The 23,109-nt window shown below is 48.3% G+C and overlaps 1 protein-coding gene across 1 annotated transcript in view; it reads right to left on the bottom strand.

The window, feature by feature from the left end:
- DPF3 (double PHD fingers 3) overlaps positions 1-23,109 on the bottom strand; it is a 256,417-nt gene that overhangs the window by 51,240 nt on the left and 182,068 nt on the right. Inside the window, exon 8 of the mRNA XM_060163749.1 lies at positions 4,180-4,308. Within this exon, the coding sequence (XP_060019732.1) occupies positions 4,180-4,308 (129 nt within the window). The remainder of the gene's footprint in view (positions 1-4,179; positions 4,309-23,109) is intronic.

Genomic DNA, 23,109 nt, shown 5'->3' with positions numbered 1-23,109 from the left:
CCTTGAGCAAGTGTTGCTTTGGTTTATTTCAGGAGGTGCTACTGGAAACATAAAACAAAGTGCCTGGAGGGCACTATAAAAAATAGAAGAAATATGGGAGACTTGATCATCCAATGGGTATTTATACGTTTTTAAACAGGGGTGAGGGGAGAGGGAAATCTACTGTGAAGTAACGTCCTTTCTTCCATGAGCGCGGCCTCGGGTGGTTTGGTCACTGTTGAGTCCACGACTTTCTGCTTATACTCCATTCCTGTGTTTGGAAATTGCTCTCCACCAGGAGGAAAGTGAGGAAAAAACCAGCAACAAGAAAACAGCAGCTCTGCTGACGGAGAAGGAGGATCCCACAGGCGCTGCAGGTCAGGGCCCAGGGGCTGGACGGGGGCCACACACAGGCTGCCCGGCTTCTCAGGAACTGCTGGCATGTTCTCGCAAGCAGAAAGGAAGATGGAAAGGTCGGGGGAGGAGAAATGGGGAGGGGGTCTGCCGTGGGGAGCCACCAGCTCCGTGGGGTACCAAGTACCATCCTCTCCCGTCAAGGAAATCCTCCCCCATACAGGCTTTCTTCAAACAGGATATTACTTCAGTTTCTTTGATTTCCCTTCTCTCTCTCTCTGTCTCAAAAAAAAAAAAAAAAGGCCTGCTTCTAATCATAGCTAGAAGATATAAAATATCATTTTTTAACGTTATTGGTTCTTTGTTTCCAAACCCAATGTTCCTCCTCTCTTCGTTTTGCCAATAAATAGGAAAACTGAGGAAATCAACTCTGCTCATGTCAAAAAGATCCCCTCCCCCCAAAAAACGAGATAATCCGCCTAACTTCCCATTTCTATGGAAAATAAATAGTACATCACGATGCCATCTCTCTGCAGGACTGTTATTCTTTCTTTTGTTCTGTTTTGTTTCAGTAGTCTGTGCTTCTGCTGTATGTACCCTAAATAAAGGGAAGGAAGGGGGAGGGACAAGTGGAAAGTGAGAGGAAAAAGCAAGGATGAAGGGAAAACCTAAACTGTCTTTCATTAAAAAAATATATATATCAGAACCAGAGCAATGACCAAAGTCACAGGGTGATGGCTAATTGCCCAGAAAGTCCATTCCGTGCGTTTAGCAACTGCCCTTTTTATCTGCTGTGGGCGAACCCCGGCCACTGCGGCGTCCTCGGCAGGAGCGAGGCTCTTCCAAATCGTCCTCATCAAAGCCGTGGAAAGTTGAGGTGTCACTTTCTGACGTGGAACCGAATAAGTCCTCCGTGGTGCGTGCTGCGGCCGCTGCCTCCTTCTCCTTCCTGCCTTCTCCTCCCAAATGAGCTGACATGTATGATGAATATATCAGCACATGGGTTAAGCAACAGACAGCATTATTAATATTCTTATTACATTATTACAGTGTTATTCTTAATAGCAAAATCATAAACCATTTCACACCAAAAGGGATTAACTGGGTGTGTCACCTGGTGACAGGGGTTTGGGGTAACGGGACAAAGCCAACATTTCCAGGGAAAAGGATTCTCCCCTCCCTGAAAAGGCATCATCTCTACCATAATATATTTGTCCACAGCTCTGACAGCGCAAGATTCAACCACGATCTTTCTTTCTTCTCTTCCGAAGGCACACATTCGCATGCACGCTCGCTCAACCCACCCCAGACAATGCGTTTCCTTGGTGGTTTTTAAGCCTGGTTGGTATTTCTTTGGTGTTTTCAGTTGGCGTTTCTTTGCACAATGTTTGTCCTTCACTTTGACAGTCAGCTTTACAAAGGTATTACTGTCAGATAACCCAGTCAAGGTGGTTAAGCCTCCATCCGTTTTATTTTTATTTTTACCCGTTTCTAATCCCATTCTTTCCATACCCTTTCAATTCTGCCCTTACATCATGTAGTTCATTTGCACTGAAAGCAAAAAGAAGTTGGAAAGTCTGATAAGTGGTAGGTAATAAAAGAGTCTCCCGTTTTCTTTAACCACTGGAGGACATTTCTGTGATCTGCACCCACACACGTGCACATACACATACACGTGTGTGTGCACACAGGCATGCACGCACACACGCCAGGCCCTAAACACACCCAGGTCTGAGTTACTCCAGAAAGTCCAGGGTTGTCAAATCTAACTCAGAGCACTGAGAAAGTGGGAAGTAGGGGTGGAAAAGCCGAATAAAAGACTGTATCCTTAAGTCTATAAAACTCCGGTAGAGACTTTTTCACGTTCCAAATGGGCCCCAGGACTGCCCCCGATGAGGTCATAAGGTACCATTTAGGGTGCCAATTTCTGGAATCTCACTTTTTCTCCCAGGAAAAGTAGGTAGTGGGGTAGATGGGAAGGAAAAGACAGCTCTTCTGAGCTCCACACTCTTCCTTGGAAGGACTCCAGGGAGGTCCTAGAGAAGAAGTATTGGCCCACCTGCCTTAACGAGCATATCCCATGGGCTAATGCCACCTGCTTATTCCCAAGATGTTGACTATTTCAGGAACATCAGAGTCAGACCTTGACTAAATTATCCACCAAAATTAATCCCTGGCGAATGCAATGAGAACACCTAGGCTGGTATAAAATGGCCCCCTGAGTCACACAGCAGACAGATCCTTGGAAGAAGAAGCTGAGTAAAGGCTGTGAAGAGAGAAGCTTTGTACAGAAAAAAACAACTGCCCACTTCTGGTCCCCCGTGGATCAGATCCAAGTAGCCGTCTTTTGTAGGAAAGGGAGAGGAGAAATTTCAGAAGTTTTCACTGAGAATTCTGACGCTGCCTTCTCTAACTCCTCCCAAACCCATAGCAGTCCATAAAATTCTGCCTAGAGTATCATGCCACCAAGTAACTTGGTTTCTGGTGGTAGAGATTTTGTCTGATCGCTTGCTTTTTAAAAATGCTGAAGTGAATTTCATTTGTTTCATTTTCTTTTTGAGTATCTAAATCCCTCCACTATCACATGGGCCCTCTCTTCTAAGCTGGCACCAGTAGGATAAAGAGTTCAACGTTAGGTATCACGTTTGGCAAGTGAAGGAATTGACAGAATTGCACAGATGGGCCACCCTGTCAGGGTCCTTAAGGGTTAAATGCGGAGGGTTGTATGCAGTAAAAACCACAGTGCTTTTCCAATTACTGATTTGCTGTTCAAGTCAGTCTTAAAGCTTAAACAACCCAAGACCAAATACAAAAGGACTAAAGCTAATGTCTGCGGACGGAGCGAGGGAAGAACTGAGCTGCTATAGTAAAGCCGGGTGTGGTCATCTCAGGCCTTCTCTCAGGACTAGGAGTAGAACAGATGCTGGGTAGAGAGGTGGGAAGGAGCCATGACTCCTGGCTGGTGGAAAGAACCACCCAACCAAACTGTATTTCACCTACCAGTCAGCAGTTGATGAGACTAAAGATGAGTCTGAAACCTTCTCCTCCCTGCCTTGCACTTTGGCCTCGTTATAACATAAAACAATATGAAAAGCCAACCATGATCCAGCGCAAAATAATGGAATTTGAAAGCAAAACAGCTTGCACAAAACTTGAGGACCTGTGCTCATTCTAAGAATGGAAGAACAAGACCAATTTTAGTCTCTGAATAGACTGAAGATGAAAATTCAAAACATGCCAAGTCAACTGCAGAGGAGTCCTAAGAACACCTGCCCTTTGCCTCCTTGATCGACCGGGCTCTCTCTTGCTTTCCACATGAGAAAATGGGATAAGTGGCCAATGGGGTGGCATCTATGCAGCTACCCAGGAGCGCAGGGGTCTGTGCCCCCCACAGCTCCAGATGTGGCTGCTCTCCCAGTATTCACGTTTCCACATTCTTCCGGTTTGCCCCGGGCACTTCTGCAGAACCAACGCACCTCTTTGTTACGGGCACGTCACCCGATACAAGGAAGCACGTTGCCTGTGTCTCCGGGTGTTTCCACACTGTCTCGCTGTCGTCCACAACAACACACACAAAGAAATATCCACCTCACAGAAAGGCCGGACAGACAAAAGCCCAAACCTTCTTCTTTCCCTTTTCCCCAGATCCCAGGGCATAACTTCTAGTTCTTAAGCCTCAAGAAGGAACAAATCAAAATAACCTGAAAACCCATCTCCACTCGAAGTATCATCACCGTCACTTCTGCACCCACCCTTCAGCCCCTGACCCCCACAAGATGGCAGAGAAGTGCGAGTGGAAGAGTTCCTGGTCTACGGGCACATGATGCGAGAAGGGGCCACACTCACCAGAGCGTCCACAGTCTGCACAGGACACCAGCTCTTCCGGCCTCCCACTCTTCTTGTTCATGTTAGAACCCCCCAAGCAGAAGTCACAGTAGTTATTGGGAATGACTGTCCCATCCGGTCCTTTCTGGGCTGTGGAAACATTTTTTTAAAAATCCAATGTTAGGCTCTGGTGAGTCTCCACCGGCCCCTCTTCTCCCATGGTATGGCAGAATCTGCTCCAGAAAGAATATGAAGTTTAGAATCTGAGGTTTTGTTACAACCAAGTTGTTAACTTGGGCAAAGTTTTCTTTATGATTCTCCTCGGTTCAACCATACCAATGTCTTGCAAGCCATCCAGAGCTGAGTTTGATTGTAATGTTTGTCAGCTCTGTGTTTTTATAGAAACTACTCTGCTCTTCTGATTGGATCCCTGGATCAGCGAAGCATCCAGAAGGCCTTACCAACCAAGTGAACTTCTCTCATCCCTGAACAATGAGCCCTTGGGACCCAAACATCAGATGGTAACCATCAACGGTGGTGCGACTAGAGGAAGAGAGAAAGGTCACTATCTAGGCCTTGCCCTTGGGAAAGATGCTCTCGTTTAGGAGATATTCCTTCTGTCTCTGAAAAGGAAAACAAAGAAGCACAGATGGGGGATCATTTGCAGGAAGGACCCTGAAGATGCTCTGGGGGACTCTGATGCACCTGTGGGCAGGTACACAGGTGTCCAGTCTTGTTCAGCCCCATCTCCCTGAAGTCCAGACTTGTTGGTCATGGAAAGCACCCAGGACTAGTTAATCAGCAGACCCCAAGTGCCTAGAATCAGAACTGAACACTTAGCTCAGCCTCATACCGGAGGTGGGTGCAACGGTGAGTTAGTGAGCATATCGGAGGCTTAAGACTTTCATAAGCCACCCTTACGGAAAGGCCCTACACAAAGACAAAGGAACATCTTGGGACATGATTTTAAAAACAAAACCTCGTGAAAACAGCACATGTCCTCAAGCACTGAAATCTCAGTGTCTAGGGGCTGGTTAAAAAGCCTTGGACAGGTTCTTTGCATGAGAAGAAATCCTTCCATTTTACTTGTTCTTTGATCCCTATTGTGGACATTTCTTTGTCATGTTAACGCTCCCTGTTTGTGACTGAGAAGAAAAGTCTCTCTGTTTATGGGATCAGCCTAAACCACCGGGGTATCTTCCTCTCGCCTATCCCCAGTGTCTGCCCCTATCGTTCATTATTCACTGCCTAACATTCATCAGGGTACAAATCTGTAAAAGGAAGCAGATATGTGAGCAGAAATACCATCCAGACAGTAAGTGATAAACGGATTCACCGACTTTAATATGATTCCCCCTGGCCTCCGCTTCCTCCATGCTTCTGCTTTGCCTCTAGGAATAGAAGAACTTACCTGGGGAAGGCGGAAGACAAAAGCTCACAGAAGTGCATTATAGAGGGTTAATCCATTTATCAGTTGCTATTTGGATTGTTTAATCAGTTTCTAAGTCATTGATTTTCATCTTCAGGGAGGCAGACAATTCTCTGCAAGAAAAATGTGGGCTGTTTGTGGCAGACAGAGGAGGGGGCCACACCCTGTGGCCTGCGGAGTGTGGGTTTTTCTTCATCAGTCACTGCATCTCAAAGACAGATGTGTGTCATACAGAATGGTTTTGCAAATAATCTCCAAAAAGCAGGACGTCCGCAAAAATTTTATTCTGCCTATAAAATTTTCATTGCCCAAATCCAGAAAGAAGTCCCTTTCTTCTTTCTTTCTCAGTTGCCATCTTAACCACTTTTAGAACTCCCTCAGGACTTCCCTGGTGGTCCAGTGGTTGGGACTTTGCCTTCCAATGCAGGGAGTGCAGGTTCAATCCCTGGTCCGGGAGCTAAGATCCCACATGCCTCGCAGCCAAAAAACCAAACCATAAAACAGAAGTAATATTGTAACAAATTCAATAAAGACTTTTTAAATGGTCCGCATCAAAAAAAAAAAAGAACTCTCTCAAGAAAATCCAAGTATGTCTATGAAGCAAATAAACTCGGGGTTTCCTGATTAAGCGACTATCATGGAAATCAATCAAAAGATGAACAGTAAGAAGAAGTGGGTTATATTAAATGTACGGGCTGAGTGTAAAACAGAGCTAAGTTTCATGATTGCTATGAACTAGATATAAAATGTGGAGATGCCAGTCACAACTTAGGTAGCTTCCTGCATGAAGAGTGATCAAAGAATCCCATGTATATCATCACACTAAACCTCTCAGGAAGCCCAGGCTCATCACCTGCCTCCTGTTCTCTTTTTTAGGCCAGATTTTCTCCCCTTTCACAAAATCTTTAAGCAACAAAGAATCTGGTTTTTCTCCAACACACTATTCCTGTGATTTATGAGGATGGAGAAGTAGAATATGGAGTATAAGAATGCCCAGATAATTCTACAGTTTGCACCACCAACAGACCATTGGCAGAACACCCTACCGAATCAGGGACTCTAATATGGCAAGAAATAAAAAATTCAGAAACAATCTAGTAGAGCAAAGCAGACAGTGATGGAGAAATCAATCCTATGGAGAAAGACCAATGGAAGAGGATTTAATTCACCTGATGAAGAGAAGCTTCCGAGGAGACTGAAGCAGAGCAGGGTCCCCGCATATATGTGTTGGTTATACAAAGCTCCTGGCCAAAGGGATGAAAATGGTGATAAACTTCCAGCTGCAGGCCCTGGTGTGTACAGTGGTGACATGCCAGGTGAGCGGGTACCATTTTAGTCCAGCGAGGGCCCAGTGTAGAAAGTGATAGTGAGCAGTTAGACTTCATTTTCCAGTGAAATCCTTTCCACTTCAGTTCCTACTCTCCCCTCACAACAGTGAGCTCAAGCTTCCTTCCATCTTGGTAAAATGGCACGGGATGGACTAATCAATAGCTTTCACCTCTGGTTCTCGTACATTTTGGGGTATTTAGGATTAGTGAGGGTTCTCCCATGGAGCTCTCCCAAGTCCCCAGCCAGAAATGACCAGTCAGGCCTTAGGGAGAGCACGCTGTTGACATTGCTTCTATGACCCTTCGCTTGTCTATACACGTATACACCTGCCTCATCACCCCATATTCAGGGGTTTATTCCTTCAGATCAGGGACCACATCCAACACATTGTTGGAAAACCTATGTGTCCTGCACACAGGAAATGGTTAACAATGATGTGTGAGATGAATGGCTTAGAAAAGGATGACAGAGAGGTAGGTAGGCAGCCCAGTGATGCCTCGGGAGCTCCTCCTAGGGGGACTGAGGCAGAGTTATCTGTCACTCTGAATATCACTCACTGCCTGGTTTATTTCCCCAGTCTCCAAAACGAAGAGCTGGTCCACGTCCAAATGAACGGTCGGTCATCTGGCCTGGGTCATGTCTAGCTCCCCGAGTACACAGAGTGGGTGGCCGAGAGCCCTGGGTTGCTGGAAGAATAACACTGTACTATTCCCTACTCTGGTAGGTGAGACATCGTCCTGTACACAGACATACAGGAAAAGTATAAGACTAGGACTCACTGTCTCTTGAGAAGGGGACACCAGTTTGTGCCTACCCACCCAGCGCCCCCCATTCGACTGTTTGTTGAGAAGATGAAGCAGAGACATATGACACTACAAAATGGTGACAGATCTTACGCTGATGCTTTACACACACTATTTCATTGATTCTCACAAGCATTTTGTGAAGTAGGGAGCATTTGACAGATGAGGTAACGGAAGCCCAAAGAGATTAAGGGGCTGGCTTCAAGCCCCAGTTAAGAAGTGGAGGAAGCGGGATTCACCCCCGGGTTGCCTGTGTCCTCAGAGACTCTTGTCTCTAATCACACTTCTCTGCCTCTGGGAAGTCCAGAGCCAACGTTGCATATATAATATTTCATAAACGTGATTCACCCAGTACTTTCTTTGGGAAGCCCAAAGTGATAAAAAGTATTGAGATTGGCCTGATGAAGCGGAAATTCCCTTTGAACTTAAGTTTAATGTCTCTACCACTGTAATCCATCCCGGTGGCCCCAGTTATTGTCATATAACCCGTGAAAACACTTCTCCAAAGAATTCCAGAGGCTCATGAAGGAATTTTTTTAAGTAAAGCTCACACCGTGGCTTTATTGGCCTTTGGCCTGACCCATCCGTGAGCAATTTCCTGGCACCGTCTATGAGGTCATTATAAAAAGGATTTTGCTATAAATAGGAAGCTCGCCCAGACCTTGCAAGTGCATTTAACTAGAGATTCTGCTTCCGCTTATGGGAAATTGAGTCCCACTTTATAGAGCAAGAGGACGGGGAGGCCAAAGACCCAAGTGGTATCTCGATGGCAGCGTCCGCGACGATGGCTTTGGTTTTCTGTTGATGAATGTTCATGGGCTGAGATTATGTAAGCGATGCAAGGAAGCTGCTGGGAAAAGAAAGTGAACCTTGAGAGTTCAGGGGTTTACCTGGGGGGCGGGAGGGGAATAAGTTTAAAAAGCTCAAAGGAAAACAAATGGAAATCAGAACAAAGTTCATGAGGAAATCCCCCAAAATAATAATAATAACAGAAGGTGGGAGGGAACATTCAAATAAATCAACCCAAGAGAAAGGAAAAGCCAAGCCCCAGAGTCCCACCAGCGCACTCGGGAAAGGCTGAGCAGTCATTCTGGAACGGCAGTGTGGCGCATGACCATACTACAGGGTTCTTTACTTCATTCAGGCCACGTGTTGAGGGCAAACAAGGCCCCTAGACAGGGCTGTCTTTTCCCCTTTCAGCCTGATTTCTGCCGCAATACGCCTGCCTGCCGCTCAAGAGGAACATGAGCGATGGGCACAGGCTGGCCACAAGCAGCAGCCCCTCACCTGCTTCTGCCGAGACCAGAGCTGCAGCCCTAGTGTCCTAGGGAAAGAGGAAGCAAGCCAGAAGTTTAGGCTCCTCTATGGCACATCCACGAAAGCGTGACTTCACATCCTGGGCAGACGCTCCGACTGCCTGCCAGGGCCTGGTGTGCACAGACGCAGGGCCATGTCCCGTGCCCTCCACCCAGCCTGACCCCAGCCCCAGGCCAGCAGCTGTCTCCCCAGGGGCCGCTAGCAGGGGTGTGCAGCGCTCTGGGACCCCAGGGGCACAGAGAAGAGCCCTCCAGGAGGCGCTGTGCCTCTCCTCGCTCCCCTCACTCATTCCCCCACCACCCTCCACGGCTGACAGTTCCGTCCCTCCACGGGTTTGACATGTTGCCATGGCAACCAGAATCCTGGGCTCCGGCAGCCTCTGGTCTTGCCACCTGTTATTACTTCATCTCTCAAGTGTAAAGCATCCTAGCCTGGTGCCATTTGGCGGTGCAGAGCGCATCTTCGGAGGACGGAGTAAAGAGAAGGGGAAAGGAAAAGACGGAGAGCGGAAGGCAGCCTCAGGCTGGCCACACAGGGCACACTGGACACGCCAGGCTGGAGGAGGAAGCTGCGGAGACGGGGCGGGAGGGGAGGGAGGGGGTGAGCCGACGTGCCTTCCCTTCAGAATCAGCGAGCAGGCCTCAGCTGGAGGCCACCGCCGCAGCCTGCTCCCTTCCACCCAGCCTTTAATGAGGGACCCGGGAGGGGCGGGGGAGGCAGCGGAAGGCTGAGGCTGTGAAGAGATCCGTGCTGGGCCCAAGTGGAGTAGAGTCAGGAGAGGGTTAAAGTGGCAAGATAAAGACTGTGGGGAAGGCTGGACCAGAGGGCACACAGAGCCTCCAAGCCTGGATAAATGGCCTTAATTCTCATGCTCTCGCTCACCCCACCCCTTACGTGTTTACTCATATAAATTATCCCCAAGGCCTGACACCTTTTTTCATTGCTTCCCTAGAACTGATGAAAAAATAAATCCCACGGATCCAAGGAATAAAAATGTTGGGCTTCCATTCAGGCTGGTTCTTCTTGGCCACCTAATAGCAACTCTGGTCCCACCCTGGGGCTCCAGAGGGAAGACAAATGATGCCTTCCTCCCTGAATGTGGAAGGCGGGGCAGCTGGGGAGCCCGGTGGGGGAAACGAACACCGGGGTCCACTCAGCACATGACCGTCAGACCTCACGCACCATTCTGCCACCTGGCATTGCGCACAGGGTGAGTGTATGATAGGGATTTAGGAGGGGGTACTGCTAATGCAGAATGATTCCAGGCCCCGAGATTAGTCCCCCTGGAGACGAAAAGGCCGAGGGCTGATTTAATAAGCCCTTGGGTTTATGGATGGGCCTAAGTCACCGTATTGTCAAAGACAACAGGAGGCAGAAGGAGCTGAAATGGCAGTGCACGCTACCAGAAAGCTGGACACGAGCGCGATTCAGCAGTTAAAGGCACGGTCGCAGAAGCAGGCTTCTCTGGAGAGGGTCTGCACCTGGGAAGGTGTCCCTGGCCCAGGTTTCTTTGAGTGCAGGCCCATCTAGAGGCAAGAGAATATGCTAGATGTCTTAAGGCCCCTTTTAGGCCTATTATTTGAGGATTATAATAGGGCGAAAGAAGAGCGAAGTTTTTCAAACCCAGAGGAACTCAGCCTTTCATCCTTGCTTCATATTTGTGTACACATCTCTCTCCCTATTAGCCGTGAGCTCCCTGAGGGCAGGAGCGGTGTCTTTAATCTCTGAATCCCCAACACCTGGCACAGTGATTGACACAGAGCTGACAATAAATACTTAATGAAAGGATGGCAGATCTTCACAGAGGCTTTTGGGAGGGGAAAAAAAACACAACTGCCAGGCAAAGGGAAGTGAAAGACCAGGAATTCAGTGGATGTAAAGTGTCCCGAGTACTCAGTGACCATCCTAAGGCACTGCCAGCATCAGTCCTGCCCATAACAGGGGACATAAAGAGTGAGGGGCAAGGCTTCCCTGGTGGCGCAGTGGTTAAGAATCCGCCTGTCAATGCCGGGGACATGGGTTCGAGCCCTGGTCCGGGAAGATCCCACATGCCACGGAGCAACTAAGCCCGTGTGCCACAACTACTGAGCCTGCGCTCTAGAGCCCACGAGGCACAACTGCTGAGCCCGCGCGCCTAGAGCCCGTGCTCCGCAACAAGAGAAGCCAATGCAATGAGAAGCCCGCGCACCGAAACGAAGAGTAGCCCCCGCTCGCCGCAACTAGAGAAAGCCCGCGTGCAGCAACAAAGACCCAATGCAGCCAAAAATAAATAAATAATTTATTTAAAAAAAAAAAAAAGAGTGAGGGGCAGAAGCAACATAAAGAGTGGGAGAGCCCACTGGAGAGAATAAAGTGGTGGTGGAGAAAGCCAGTGGGTCTGCCCTCCCACGGGAATCCTCTCCCTTAGGCATTTCTTGGAAAACCAGGATGGAAGGAGTTAAGAACTCCCAGGCTCATTTGGCCCCCAGGGCCCCTTGAACCTCATGTTTGGTCTCTTGCCAGGAGCCCTGAACCGTCCAGTGAGAATATAGGCCCTGTCTTACTATGTGCTTTGGTAGCTGTAGAATTTTTCTAAAAATTTTAAATGTGTGTCAGTCATCCCACCCTTCCTTGTACCTATCTCCTTTTCCTCTATCTTTATGGAACACAAAACTCATACTGTTAGACACACACCTTGTAAATATTTACTCCCAGACACTGTGCTGTAAAATCAGAAATCACGTGTCTGCTCACACTGATGTCTCCATCTTAATGGATGTATCTGGTTAGAGTTGCCACTTGCCAGGAGTTTGGACACCATGTCACTACTTCTGGGACTAGATGGTCACATGACCCTTTGGTAATGTCCTTTGTGCTCCAGCCTTAGGCCAGCAACCCCAGGTCTGTTACTGACGCTTCGGAAGAGTGAGAAGAAGACTTAAGCAAAGTTGATTACTTTTCTCAGTGCTGATTAAGGAAAGCACAAGATGTTTCCATTTTCCAGTGGCAGGTCATGTGGGTCAGTTCATGCCCTGGTGTAGCAACTTGTTATTGCCACCAAATGAGTCAGTTGAGGGGGAAAACGTTTCACTTGAGAGGAACTATGTCAAAAGGGCTGTGAATGAAGTGGTGTCATTCCCCTGAGAGAAATGCAGGACATCCCAGTGCTGTAGGGCAGGATAAGCCTCGTCTGCTTCAGTTGTCAGGATATTATTATTGTGATGGCAGAATTCAGCAAGCTCCCTTCCTCTCTTGCTCAGCCTTGCCCCTCTCCACCCCTCGTCACCACCACCTCCACAGGACTCGGGTATGTCAACCCCAACAGTCCACAAGGGACCAGCATTTTCTGTGTCCTTCAGACTAAAAAGCAGTACTCAGGGAAAAGAAAAGGATGAGTCTCAAGCATCAGACCTGAGGGTGAGGAGAGAGTCAAGGGACCACAGAGCTGACAGGCAGCCCAGCCTAGAGATGAGGGCCCAGACCAGGAACACACCCAGAAAGCAAACTGGGAAGAGGGTGCTGGGAGCCACAGAGACATTCGCCCGTGGTAGGACAGGGCCTTAGGAAAAGAATGAAAACCAAGTTTCTCCCCCCAGATTGAGCAATGCAACCTGTTTCCTGGTTACCTGACTCGGTGCATCCAAAAGTAAAAAGAATTAAAGGGAAACACAGCTTGGCCATTGGTCTTTGAAAGCTGGATTTCTCTAAGGCAGTGGTCCACATAGTTCACATGACTTCTTAAAAATGCAAACTCTAGGCCTCCACCACCGATCTACTGAATCCAAAATTCTGGGGTGGGAGATCCGGAAGTCTGCGTTTTAAGGAACAGGTGATTCTGATGTGCTCAAGCTGGAGGACCACGGCTCTGAGACACATGACGGTCATATCACATTGTGTCATACACATCTGTTAGTGCTGTGCTGTATATGAATTGATTTATTTCAGCGTTGCATAACCCTATGATACAGAGGCATTAGTGTTCTGATTTTACACAGATGATACTTAAGGCACGAGGAAGCTTGTCTAAAGTCACGCTACGCTGGTCCTGAACCCAGGCTGTGTGGCTCTTAGCTGGCCCACCTGATACTATCCTGCCACGGGTACATAAAACAACACACCCGAGGGAACTCAAGTCAGAGTGGTCAGCAGGCCCTAGAGGCAAGGGCTTCTCAAATTTGAGTGTTGTGCAGATAAATCACTTAGGGATCTCATTAAAATTCAGATTAGGATTCATAGGTCCAGGTAGGGCCTGAGAGCCCACATTTCTTACACGCTTCCCCGTGGGGTAGCCAAACATCCAGGTTTGCCTAGCACTGAGGTGTTTCCAGGGCACAGAACTTTCAGTCTAAAACTGGGAATACCCTGGGCCAACCTGGACAGGTTGATCACCTGAGCCCTGGGTGATGTGGATACTGCTGACCTCGCTCTGAGAAGCAAAAATGCAGGCCCGCAAGGTAAGGAGTTTGGATTGTATTCACGTGTGATGAAAGTTTTGAAAGCATGGCATGGCATAATCTATTTTATACTTTTGAAAGACCACTTTGGCTACTCCTTGGAGAAAAGACTATAAGAGGTAAGAACGAAGGCAGAGAGACTAATAAAGAAGTTGCAATGATCCAGACAAGAGCCAGTGGTGATAGGGATGGAGAAACGGAAACTGATTCGGGGTATATTTTGGAGGGGTAGCCAAAAGGGTGGTGAAGGAAAACAGAGCCAAGGATTAATCCTAGGATTTTCACTTCAGGTACAGCATTATTTTTTTTTTTTTAAGAACAAGGTCAGAAAGAGATATAAGAGCTTGGAAAGACTGAGACATAGAATGAGAGAGAAAGATGCAGGAAAATTATTGAACTGAGTGATGTGTGATTTTTTTCTAGAGCAAAACTCATTTATGAATTAAAGTCTCAAGCAGAATTTGTAAAGGGGGGTTCCATATAACATCATAAACAGCTAAAGTTCATTCTGAAGATTAAATTTGCCTGCTATGGACTGAATTGTTTCTCCCCTAAAATGCATATGTTAAAGCCCTAACCCTCAATGTGATGGTATTGAGAGATGAGACACTTATGGTGGGATTAGTGCCCTTATAAGAAAAGACACCAGAGAGCTTGCTTCCATCTACCGACATGTACCAAGCAAAGAGCATGTGAGGATACAGCAAAAAGATGGTCATCTCCAACCCAAGGAGAGAGTCCCCACCAGACACCGTCCCTGCCATCACTTTTACCTTGGACTTTCAGCCTCTAGAACTGTGAGAAATAAATTCCTATTGTTTAAGCCACCCAGCCTATGGTATTTTGTTACACAGCCCAGGCTGACCTCGATACTGCCCATTAATACATTCATTTCTTTTGAAAAGCCACTATGCAACATGATGCACTTGACAATTGGCCTACAGGGGGAAATTAAGGGACATCAGTAGGACTATGATAAACATCCCAGGTTGAGATTGGGATCCATCACTTGGGGTTCCAATGTCCTGACATAACTGAATGGTGTCCAACTCAAGCACATTCACATCTCAGCTTCTCATCTTGCTAACTGTGTGACCTGGGGAGAGTTCCTCAACCTTTCTGAGCCTCTGTTTCCTCATCTGTAAAATGAGAGTAATGACACATGCCTCACAGACTTGCAAACATTACATGAGATGACATGTGCAAAGTGCCTGGCACAGTAGCTATTCCACCATGTCTTTCCCTCTTTCTTTTCCTCTGTAAAATAATTTTATTTCTGAAAAGGCAGGAAAAAGGATCAAAGGTGTAAATAAGTAGGCTTTCCCAAGAAGTGACACATGACTGGAGAATTCACATTCATGCTCTGTGTCCAAGGGCACATCCCTCAGTCTCTGTGTGCCTTGGTGTTCTCTAGGGGACATGGCACCTACCTTATAAGGTTACTGTGAGGAATGAATGAGATAAATGTGGCGTGCCTAGCACAGTGTCTGACACATTCAAGGAATGTCAGCAAGTATTATTGCCCTTGTCATTGATCAGGACACGAAACTCTTCAATCCCGAACTTTCTAGGTAATAGGCCAAAAAGGTGAGAGAAATAAAAGAGGCTCACAGGGCTTCCCTGGTGGCGCAGTGGTTGAGAGTCTGCCTGCCGATGTGGGGGACACGGGTTCGTGCCCCGGTCCGGGAGGATCCCACATGCCGCGGAGCGGCTGGGCCCATGAGCCATGGCCGCTGAGCTTGCGCGTCCGGAGCCTGTGCTCCACAACGGGAGAGACCACAACAGTGAGAGGCCCGCGTATCGCAAAAAAAAAAAAAAAAAAAAAGAGGCTCACAGAAAGGCAAGTGGCAGGTAGATGCCGGATCCTGGGGAAACGGGATGGTAAATACAGGGATGCACACCCGGCTAGATTCTGCTCCACAGTTTCCTTCCACCGGGTTTCACATATCCATCTTATTTCCCCAATTAGACCAGAAGTTGTCCTGGGACCGAGACCACATGTTATATCTTTTTGGAGCCCCAGTTACACTTGGCCCCACGAGTGGGTGCATGCACAGTAAGTACTCAGTAAATACTCATGTTTAGCTTATGTGGAAGGATTGGGGTCCCTTATCTAAGATTTAGCAAAGGATGTGCCAGGCTCTGATAGTTCCTCCTGATGCCAGTGAGACTCCCATAGGCAGTTAGCTTCTCAGCATCAACATGGCCACAGACGGGCCCCGACGCAGGTTAGCCATTTGTGGTCCTGGACATGCTCTGCTGGCCTGAATGGCACGGAGATGGGATGTCGGCACCCTCAGAGTGTGGGCCTGGTGCCAGACACCCACGTCACCTCAGGAAGGCTCACGGCAACCCCGTGAGGGCAGAACGATGGTTCTCTCTGTTTTACGGATGAGGCAACAAAGGAGCAGAGAAATGTAAGTACTGACCCACATCTACACAGACAGAAGATGGCAGGGTGGCCGAGTTGTGATTCACACACTGGCCCAGCCAATTCCAGTGGCATTTTCTCAGTCTCTGGGTCAAGAGTGTGGATGACCCACAGGTCTGGAGAGTTAACTCCAAGTATACCTTCAAGGACAGAGCAACCTCAGATTCTTCTTTGCTTTGTAATCTGTAAACTGTTTAGTGAAATCATAATTCACCTAAGGAACACCGGTTGTTAGTTTCCAGATTTGCTCTTTGGGGAGCGAGAAGCAGCTCACTTTTCCAGACAGAGCCCTGGATCTGAATTGCCCTCTCTCTCCCCAGTAACGAAGCCTGAACTTCCTGCGTCAAGGTTGGGTAAGTAGTGAGTTGTGTGGGTTTTATAGGTTTTCAGGCACCTTTCAGACTGATCCAAAATTCTTAAGCTTGTGTCAAACGTGATTTTCACTCTCTCTCTTAAAGCTGTATCCATCGCCCCTGGGCTGTATGTTAGAGGACAGAGATGTCAGACGACTAACATCTGTTCGATCTTTCCCATCAGTGTGGCAATGACATCACGTGCTTCTTTTAGATAATTTGCACATTATCAGACTAATTTTCAGATTATCTAATCAGCCAACATTACCCTTAATCAACTCGGCTCTCCTCTTTCAGTTCTGTAGAGTACAACGTGCCCTCCAAAGGCACACTGGTGTGGGGACTTTTCTTCTCTCGACAGATATTGAAAGCCTAGCTACATGCCAGGCCACCACTATTAGACAGAAGACTGAGACCTCCCGGGACTGAGGACAACCCAACTTCCATTCCAGGGACTGGAGAAATAGCCTTGGAATAAATTTTATAGATCTAAACTTTAAAACACATTTCCCTCATAAGAGCTCCAAGTATGCTGCAGAGAGCATTTTACATTCATTTATGCTATTAAATAAGAGATACACCATACGATAATTTTTTTGTTTTGTTTTGGTTTGGTTTTCGTTTTTTTTTTTTGCGGTACGCGGGCCTCGCACTGTTGTGGCCTCTCCCATTGCGGAGCACAGGCTCCGGATGCGCAGGCTCAGCAGCCATGGCTCACGGGCCCAGCCAGTCCGCGGCATGTGGGATCCTCCCGGACCAGGGCCCGAACCCGCGTCCCCTGCACCGGCGGGCGGACTCTCAACCACTGCGCCACCAGGGAAGCCCCATATGATAATTTATAATATGCCACACATATTTCTTTATAAATCATTTGTTCTTACTTCTAGTAATTGCTATCATGGTTCTCCTTTTCCTACAAGATGACAACTACACAGCCTGGCAGAGAAGACGCTTCCAGCTGTGGCCCCTGCCCACATTCCATCATTTCTCCAGTACCACTGTCAGACACAACTACTACCAATTGTCTGAACGCACCATGCTATTTCACACCTCCCTGCCTTTGTACACGCAGTTCCCTCTATCTGGGAAGCCCTCTCCCACCCAGTAAATGTCTCCTCATTCTTCAAGGGCTAACTTGAAGGTCACCTCCTCAGGGAAGCCTTTACAAACTCCCTAATGCTTTTTAAATGTTCTAATGTTTCTAACATTCTGAAGCTTTCAATGCCCTGCAGGGCTTTTTAAAACATAGATTGCTGGCCCGCACCCTCAGAGCACCTGTTACCACATGGAGCCAAGAATCTGCATTTCCAGGAAGTTCCCAGGTGATGCTGATGTCACACTTAGAACACTACTGTCCTAAGGAGTAGAAAGTGTGCTGTGCCTTTGAGCCCTTGGCTTCCTACACCATATTCTATATACACCCTATTACACATTCCTGCTCACAACTGAGAGCTCCTCAAGGAAAGGGACCAAGGCAGTATTCGATACAAGGTTACTAAACCAATAGACGGTGGTGGATAGATGGATACATCGATGGATGGACAGATGAATGTATCAGACTGAATTTATTCACACAGCTTTTTCATACAGGTCCATGACCTCAGACATCCCCATACCCACCCCCCAAAAAAGGTACCTTAAAAACATCGTCTATAATAGATTCCCACTGTGCAGAGAAGGTAAAAAGAAATTCAAGAAGAGCTTTGACATTGTGAGCCCGTGTCAAAGGAGTTTTGAATTCTAACCCAGTGCTCTTTCTGCTACCCTGTTTACCAAGGTGACATTTAAGGAGTCACACAGGATGCCTCTGAGCGGCACCTCTCAGAGTCCTAACCTGCCCAAACCCTCCCTCCTTTTATTCATATATATGTAGCCTATGTGTGTGTGTATCTATATGTATGCACATATACACGCATGTGCACACACACAGTGATTTCATTTGTAGAAAGCAGATGAAGGTGGTCAGAGAATCAGAGGAAGGAAGAAGAATCTAGCCTCCCACAGGGAGGAGAAGGGCAGCAGCTCAGGCAGGGAAGACCCCATCAGAAAATCCTATCTCCCAAGCGGGAGTGTCTGAGCTCCAAGCATCCCCGGGCTGCCTGGAGTTGAGACAGAGAGGTCAGGACACAAAGGAAAGGGGACAAACCTACCAAGGAGACAAACAGTGTATATTCAGGAGAAAATGAGAGACTAGGAGAGGAACAAAGGCGGGAGAACGTCAGCTGGGAGGGGGCGGAGGGTGGGAGGAATGGCAGTCGAGTGCTGAGCTGGTAGCACAGGGCAGCATGGCGGGGGGTGGAGGGCGGGGGGCAGTCAGTGCTGGCTCCAGCACTCCGCTCTGCCCTTTCAGCAGCAGCGGGAGCAAGGATGAGCAATGGGCTTTGCTGGAGACACAGCCGGGGGGATGCAGCAAGGGACAGCAGGAGGACCAAAGTCAAAAGGTCTCTACTGCTGCAGGTGGTGCAAATGCAGATGCCCGTGACATTGACAACTCCTGAGTCTGTAGGGCTATTTTTCCCATAGGCCTGTGCTCACCAGCAGCGGGGTTCCCGCTGCAGCTCTGCTCAAGAGGGAAAAGTCAGCATTCCCACCTCACTGGCATCCAGAACTTTTCCTGGGGGACCTGCAGATTAGCCTCTTGGGTCAAGCTCTCTTGCCTCCCTCCCCCACTCCAGAAACCTTGCCAAGGGAGGATCACAAAGCGGAGACCTTAGGGTGCTGCAGAGCTGTCGCATTCAATTCACCACAGAGCGCCAGTGGCATTTAGGGCAGGACGGGTGGGGGCCCACCCCCTCCCCAAACAGTGGGAGCAGCTAATGACTGCTATTAATGATGCTGGCAATTAGCACTCGCGAGAAAATGGTTGGGGGGCCGCTCACCAGGGGAATGTGGGAGGGAACAGAGCACACATTCAGAGAAGCAAACAGATTGCTGGTGTTTGTGGTGCAGGGAACCTGGGAAAAGCCGCTGTCTCTTGGATTTATCCAGAGAAATTGGGGAAGAGGAAAGGGAGGGCTTCTATGGACATTGAGGGCCTTTCTGCCGTACCCTCCCCGCTAGTAAAATTAGAGCTAATCACAGACTTCTCAGAGGCCTCGTGAGGAGATGTCATTAAAATGGTGTTTGTAGGGCTTCCCTGGTGGCGCAGTGGTTGAGAGTCCGCCTGCCGATGCAGGGGACACGGGTTCGTGCCCCGGTCTGGGAAGATCCCACATGCCGCGGAGCAGCTGGGCCCATGAGCCATGGCCGCTGAGCCTGCGCGTCCAGAGCCTGTGCTCCGCAACGGGAGAGGCCACAACAGTGAGAGGCCCGCGTACCGCAAAAAAAAAAAAAAAAAAAAAAAAAAGGTGTTTGTGAGGGTTCTGGAACCTTCCTCGTGTGAGAAGACCCCAGATGAGATCAGGTACAGCTATTCTTTTCTATGCAGTTTTTTGTATGTGTGTGTGTCTGTGTGCGTCTGTGTGTGTGTGGCCTCACTGTGCAGCATGCGGGATCTTAATTCCCCAACCAGGGATCGAACCCGTGTCCCCTGCAGTACAAGTGGGGAGTCTTAACCACTGAACCACCAGGGAAGTCCTCTATGCAGTTTAAATCCCTTGGGTAGTTGGATGATCCTTTATGAAGAACCCAATTTCTCATCAGCAGGGAGAGGGGAAGGGGAGTCGAGGGGGGCTGGGGTGGGAGCGCTCACTAGCAAACCCACAGAGAGAGAACACACGGCCGGATACTTAGGGATGCGTCTCCAACCAGGAGAAAAGATGCAGCTTCCTCCCTAAGCAAGGCTGCCTGGCCTCACGGTGAAGACATGAAGAGACAGAAGACACAGACCCACAAGCTGCGTGAGGAGATCCTGGTGGAGAAAGAAAAATAGGGGCCAGTGCCCATCTTGGAAGTCAACAGACAGGCAGGAGGGGCCCACAGGAATGGCTAAGGAGGAGACCCCCTGGACCCACTGGGGGTCCGCGGTGTACTTGGGGGTCACAAGGAACCTTCCTCTGTGGCTGCTATCACCGTGCACACACATGAAAGAGACCCAGACCAAAGAGAAGCACTCCAAACCCCACGGCTCAAGGAAAGCACCTATACACAGGGACAAAACGGACTGACATTTGAGAAGAGATGTAAAGGAGATAAGCCAGCACTGGGGGAAGTGAGAAATAATACCAAGCTAATAAATACTTTAGAGAGAGCAACCATCACTAGTAAACACTTTCCAGACAGCAACCCAAGTCAAAGGAGATCATTCTCGGACTCCTCGCAGCATGAGACAATAGCTATGCCTTCGCCACTTAAATCAGAGAAGGGATGAGAGGAGAGACAGGGAAATGCAAAAACCAGCTGGCCAGTACAGGTCAATACATTTTCCTTTCTGGAAGACAAGGGTGACTGGACCAAGGGAACCTCTCCCCAGGGGGCAGGTAGAGACCTCAGCATCATAGCTATTCAGAAGCTGGCACAGGGAGGTGGGCACCTCCTGCCTGCTTTTCAGGTTCTGTCCAGATGACAGTAGCTGGTAAGAAAACAAAGGTCTGTCACATGAGAGGCTTGAACCCTGAAAGAGAGCAAGAATTAAAGAAGGTGTTATGGCCTGAACTGTGCCCCCCCCAAATTCATATGTTGAAGCCCTAACGCCCAGTACCTCAGGACATGACTATATTTGGATCTACGGCCTTTAAAGAGGTGATGAAAGAGCAAAAGTTAAAATGAGACTGTTAGAATGGGCCTTAATCCACTCTGACTGGTGTCCTTATAAAAAGAGGAAATTTGGGGACTTCCCTGGTGGTGCAGTGGTTAAGACTCCACCTGCTAATGCAGGGGACATGGGTTCAAGCCCTGGTCCGGGAAGATCCCACATGCCTCAGAGCAACTAAGCCCGTGTGCCACAACTACTGAGACTGCATGCCACACTACTGAAGCCCACGTGCCTAGAGTCTGTGCTCTGCAACAAGAGAAGCCACCGCATTGAGAAGCCAGTGCACTGCAATGAAGAGTAGCCCCCGCTCGCCACAACTAGAGAAAGCCCGCATGCAGCAATGAAGACCCAATGCAGCCAAAAATAAAATAAATAAATTTATTTTTTAAAAAAAAGGAAGAGGAAATTTGGACACAAAGAGACTTTGGAAGTACACGTGCACAGAGGGATGACAATGTGAAGAGGCAGCAAGAGGGCAGCCGCCTGCAAGCCAAGGAGAGAGGCCTCTGAGGAACTAACCCTGATGGCACATTGATCTGGGACTTCCAGCCTCCAGAATTGTGAGAAAACAAATTTCTATTCTTTTTTTTTTTTTTTTTTTTTTTTTGCCGTACATGGGCCTCTCACCATTGTGGCCTCTCCCGTTGCGGAGCATAGGCTCCGGACGCACAGGCTCCAGACGCGCAGGCTCAGCGGCCATGGCTCACAGGCCCAGCCGCTCCACGGCATGTGAGATCTTCCTGTATCGGGGCACGAACCCATGTCCCCTGCATCGGCACGCAGACTCTCAACCACTGCGCCACCAGGGAAGCCCCCAAATTTCTATTCTTTAAGCCAGCCAGTCTTTGGTATTTTGTTATAGCAGCCAAGGAAACTAAGACAGGAGGCAATGCTACAGGGGGAAAGTTGGGGTGGGGATTAGGGGAAAACCCACACTAATCCAAAGAAAGGTTTTGGCCAAGGGGTGTTCATTGTTTCAAATATTTGGTGAAGGCAGCCAATTGACATCAGCTAATTGAGCTGATTGACTGAAATGCACAGGAATCACCCTCAAACCCTAGAGTCTAAACATTATTAAAAGTCTGATCCCTTTAATTACACTGAATTGTTCAATTTAAGAGCATCTACCACAAAATCCTTTGAGCAAAATTAAAAACACATGGCATGAATCCGCGCTCACACATGCCTCGGCTGTGAAAGCATGTGCTCGGCTTCCGAGGCACCCCTTTCCCCTTCACGAGTAGAGCCTGGGTAAAGAATGTCACCACCCTGGGCCTGATTTCATCAAACAAGCCTTCTGACAGGTCTCCCATCCTCTAGCTTTCTCCTGGCTTCAGTCCATCTTCTCCAGGATGACCCAGCATGTGGCTGACAGGGTCTTGGTACTCCAGCCAGGTGTCAGGCCTGAGCCTCTGAGGTGGCAGAGTCGAGTTTAGGACATTGGTCCACCAGAGACCTCCCAGCCCCTCGTAATATCAGTCAGCAAGAGCACTCTCGGAGAACTCCAGCTCAATGCTAAGACCCACCTCCACTCAATGACCAGCAAGATCCACTGCTGGACACCCCATGCCAAGCAACTAGCAAGACAGGAACACAACCCCACCCATTAGCAGAGAGGCTGCCTAAAATCATAATAGGTTCACAGACACCCCAAAACACACTACTGGATGCGGTCCTGCCACCAGAAAGGCAAGATCCAGCCTCATCCATCAGAACACAGGCACCAGTCCCCTCCACCAGGAAGCCTACACAACCCACTGAACCAACATTACCCACTGGGGGCAGACACCAAAAACAATGGGAACTACGAACCTGCAGCCTGTGAAAAGAAGACCTCAAACACAGTAAGTTAAGGAAAATGAGAGGACAGAGAACTACACAGCAGATGAAGGAGCAAGGTAAAAACCCACCAGACCAAACAAATGAAGAGGAAATAGGCAGTCTACCTGAAAAAGAATTCAGAGTAATGATAGTAAAGATGATCCAAAATCTTGGAAATACAATGGAGAAAACACAAGAAACGTTTAACAAGGACCTAAAAGAACTAAAGAGCAAACAAACAATGATGAACAACACAAAAAATGAAATTAAAAATTCTCTAGAAGGAATCAATAGCAGAATAACTGAGCCAGAAGAACGGATAAGTGACCTGGAAGATGAAAT

The sequence above is a fragment of the Lagenorhynchus albirostris genome, chromosome 1 (genome assembly GCF_949774975.1).
Source record: "Lagenorhynchus albirostris chromosome 1, mLagAlb1.1, whole genome shotgun sequence".
Classification (NCBI taxonomy): Eukaryota; Metazoa; Chordata; class Mammalia; order Artiodactyla; family Delphinidae; genus Lagenorhynchus; species Lagenorhynchus albirostris.
This window is presented reverse-complemented; position numbering and strand designations above follow the sequence as displayed.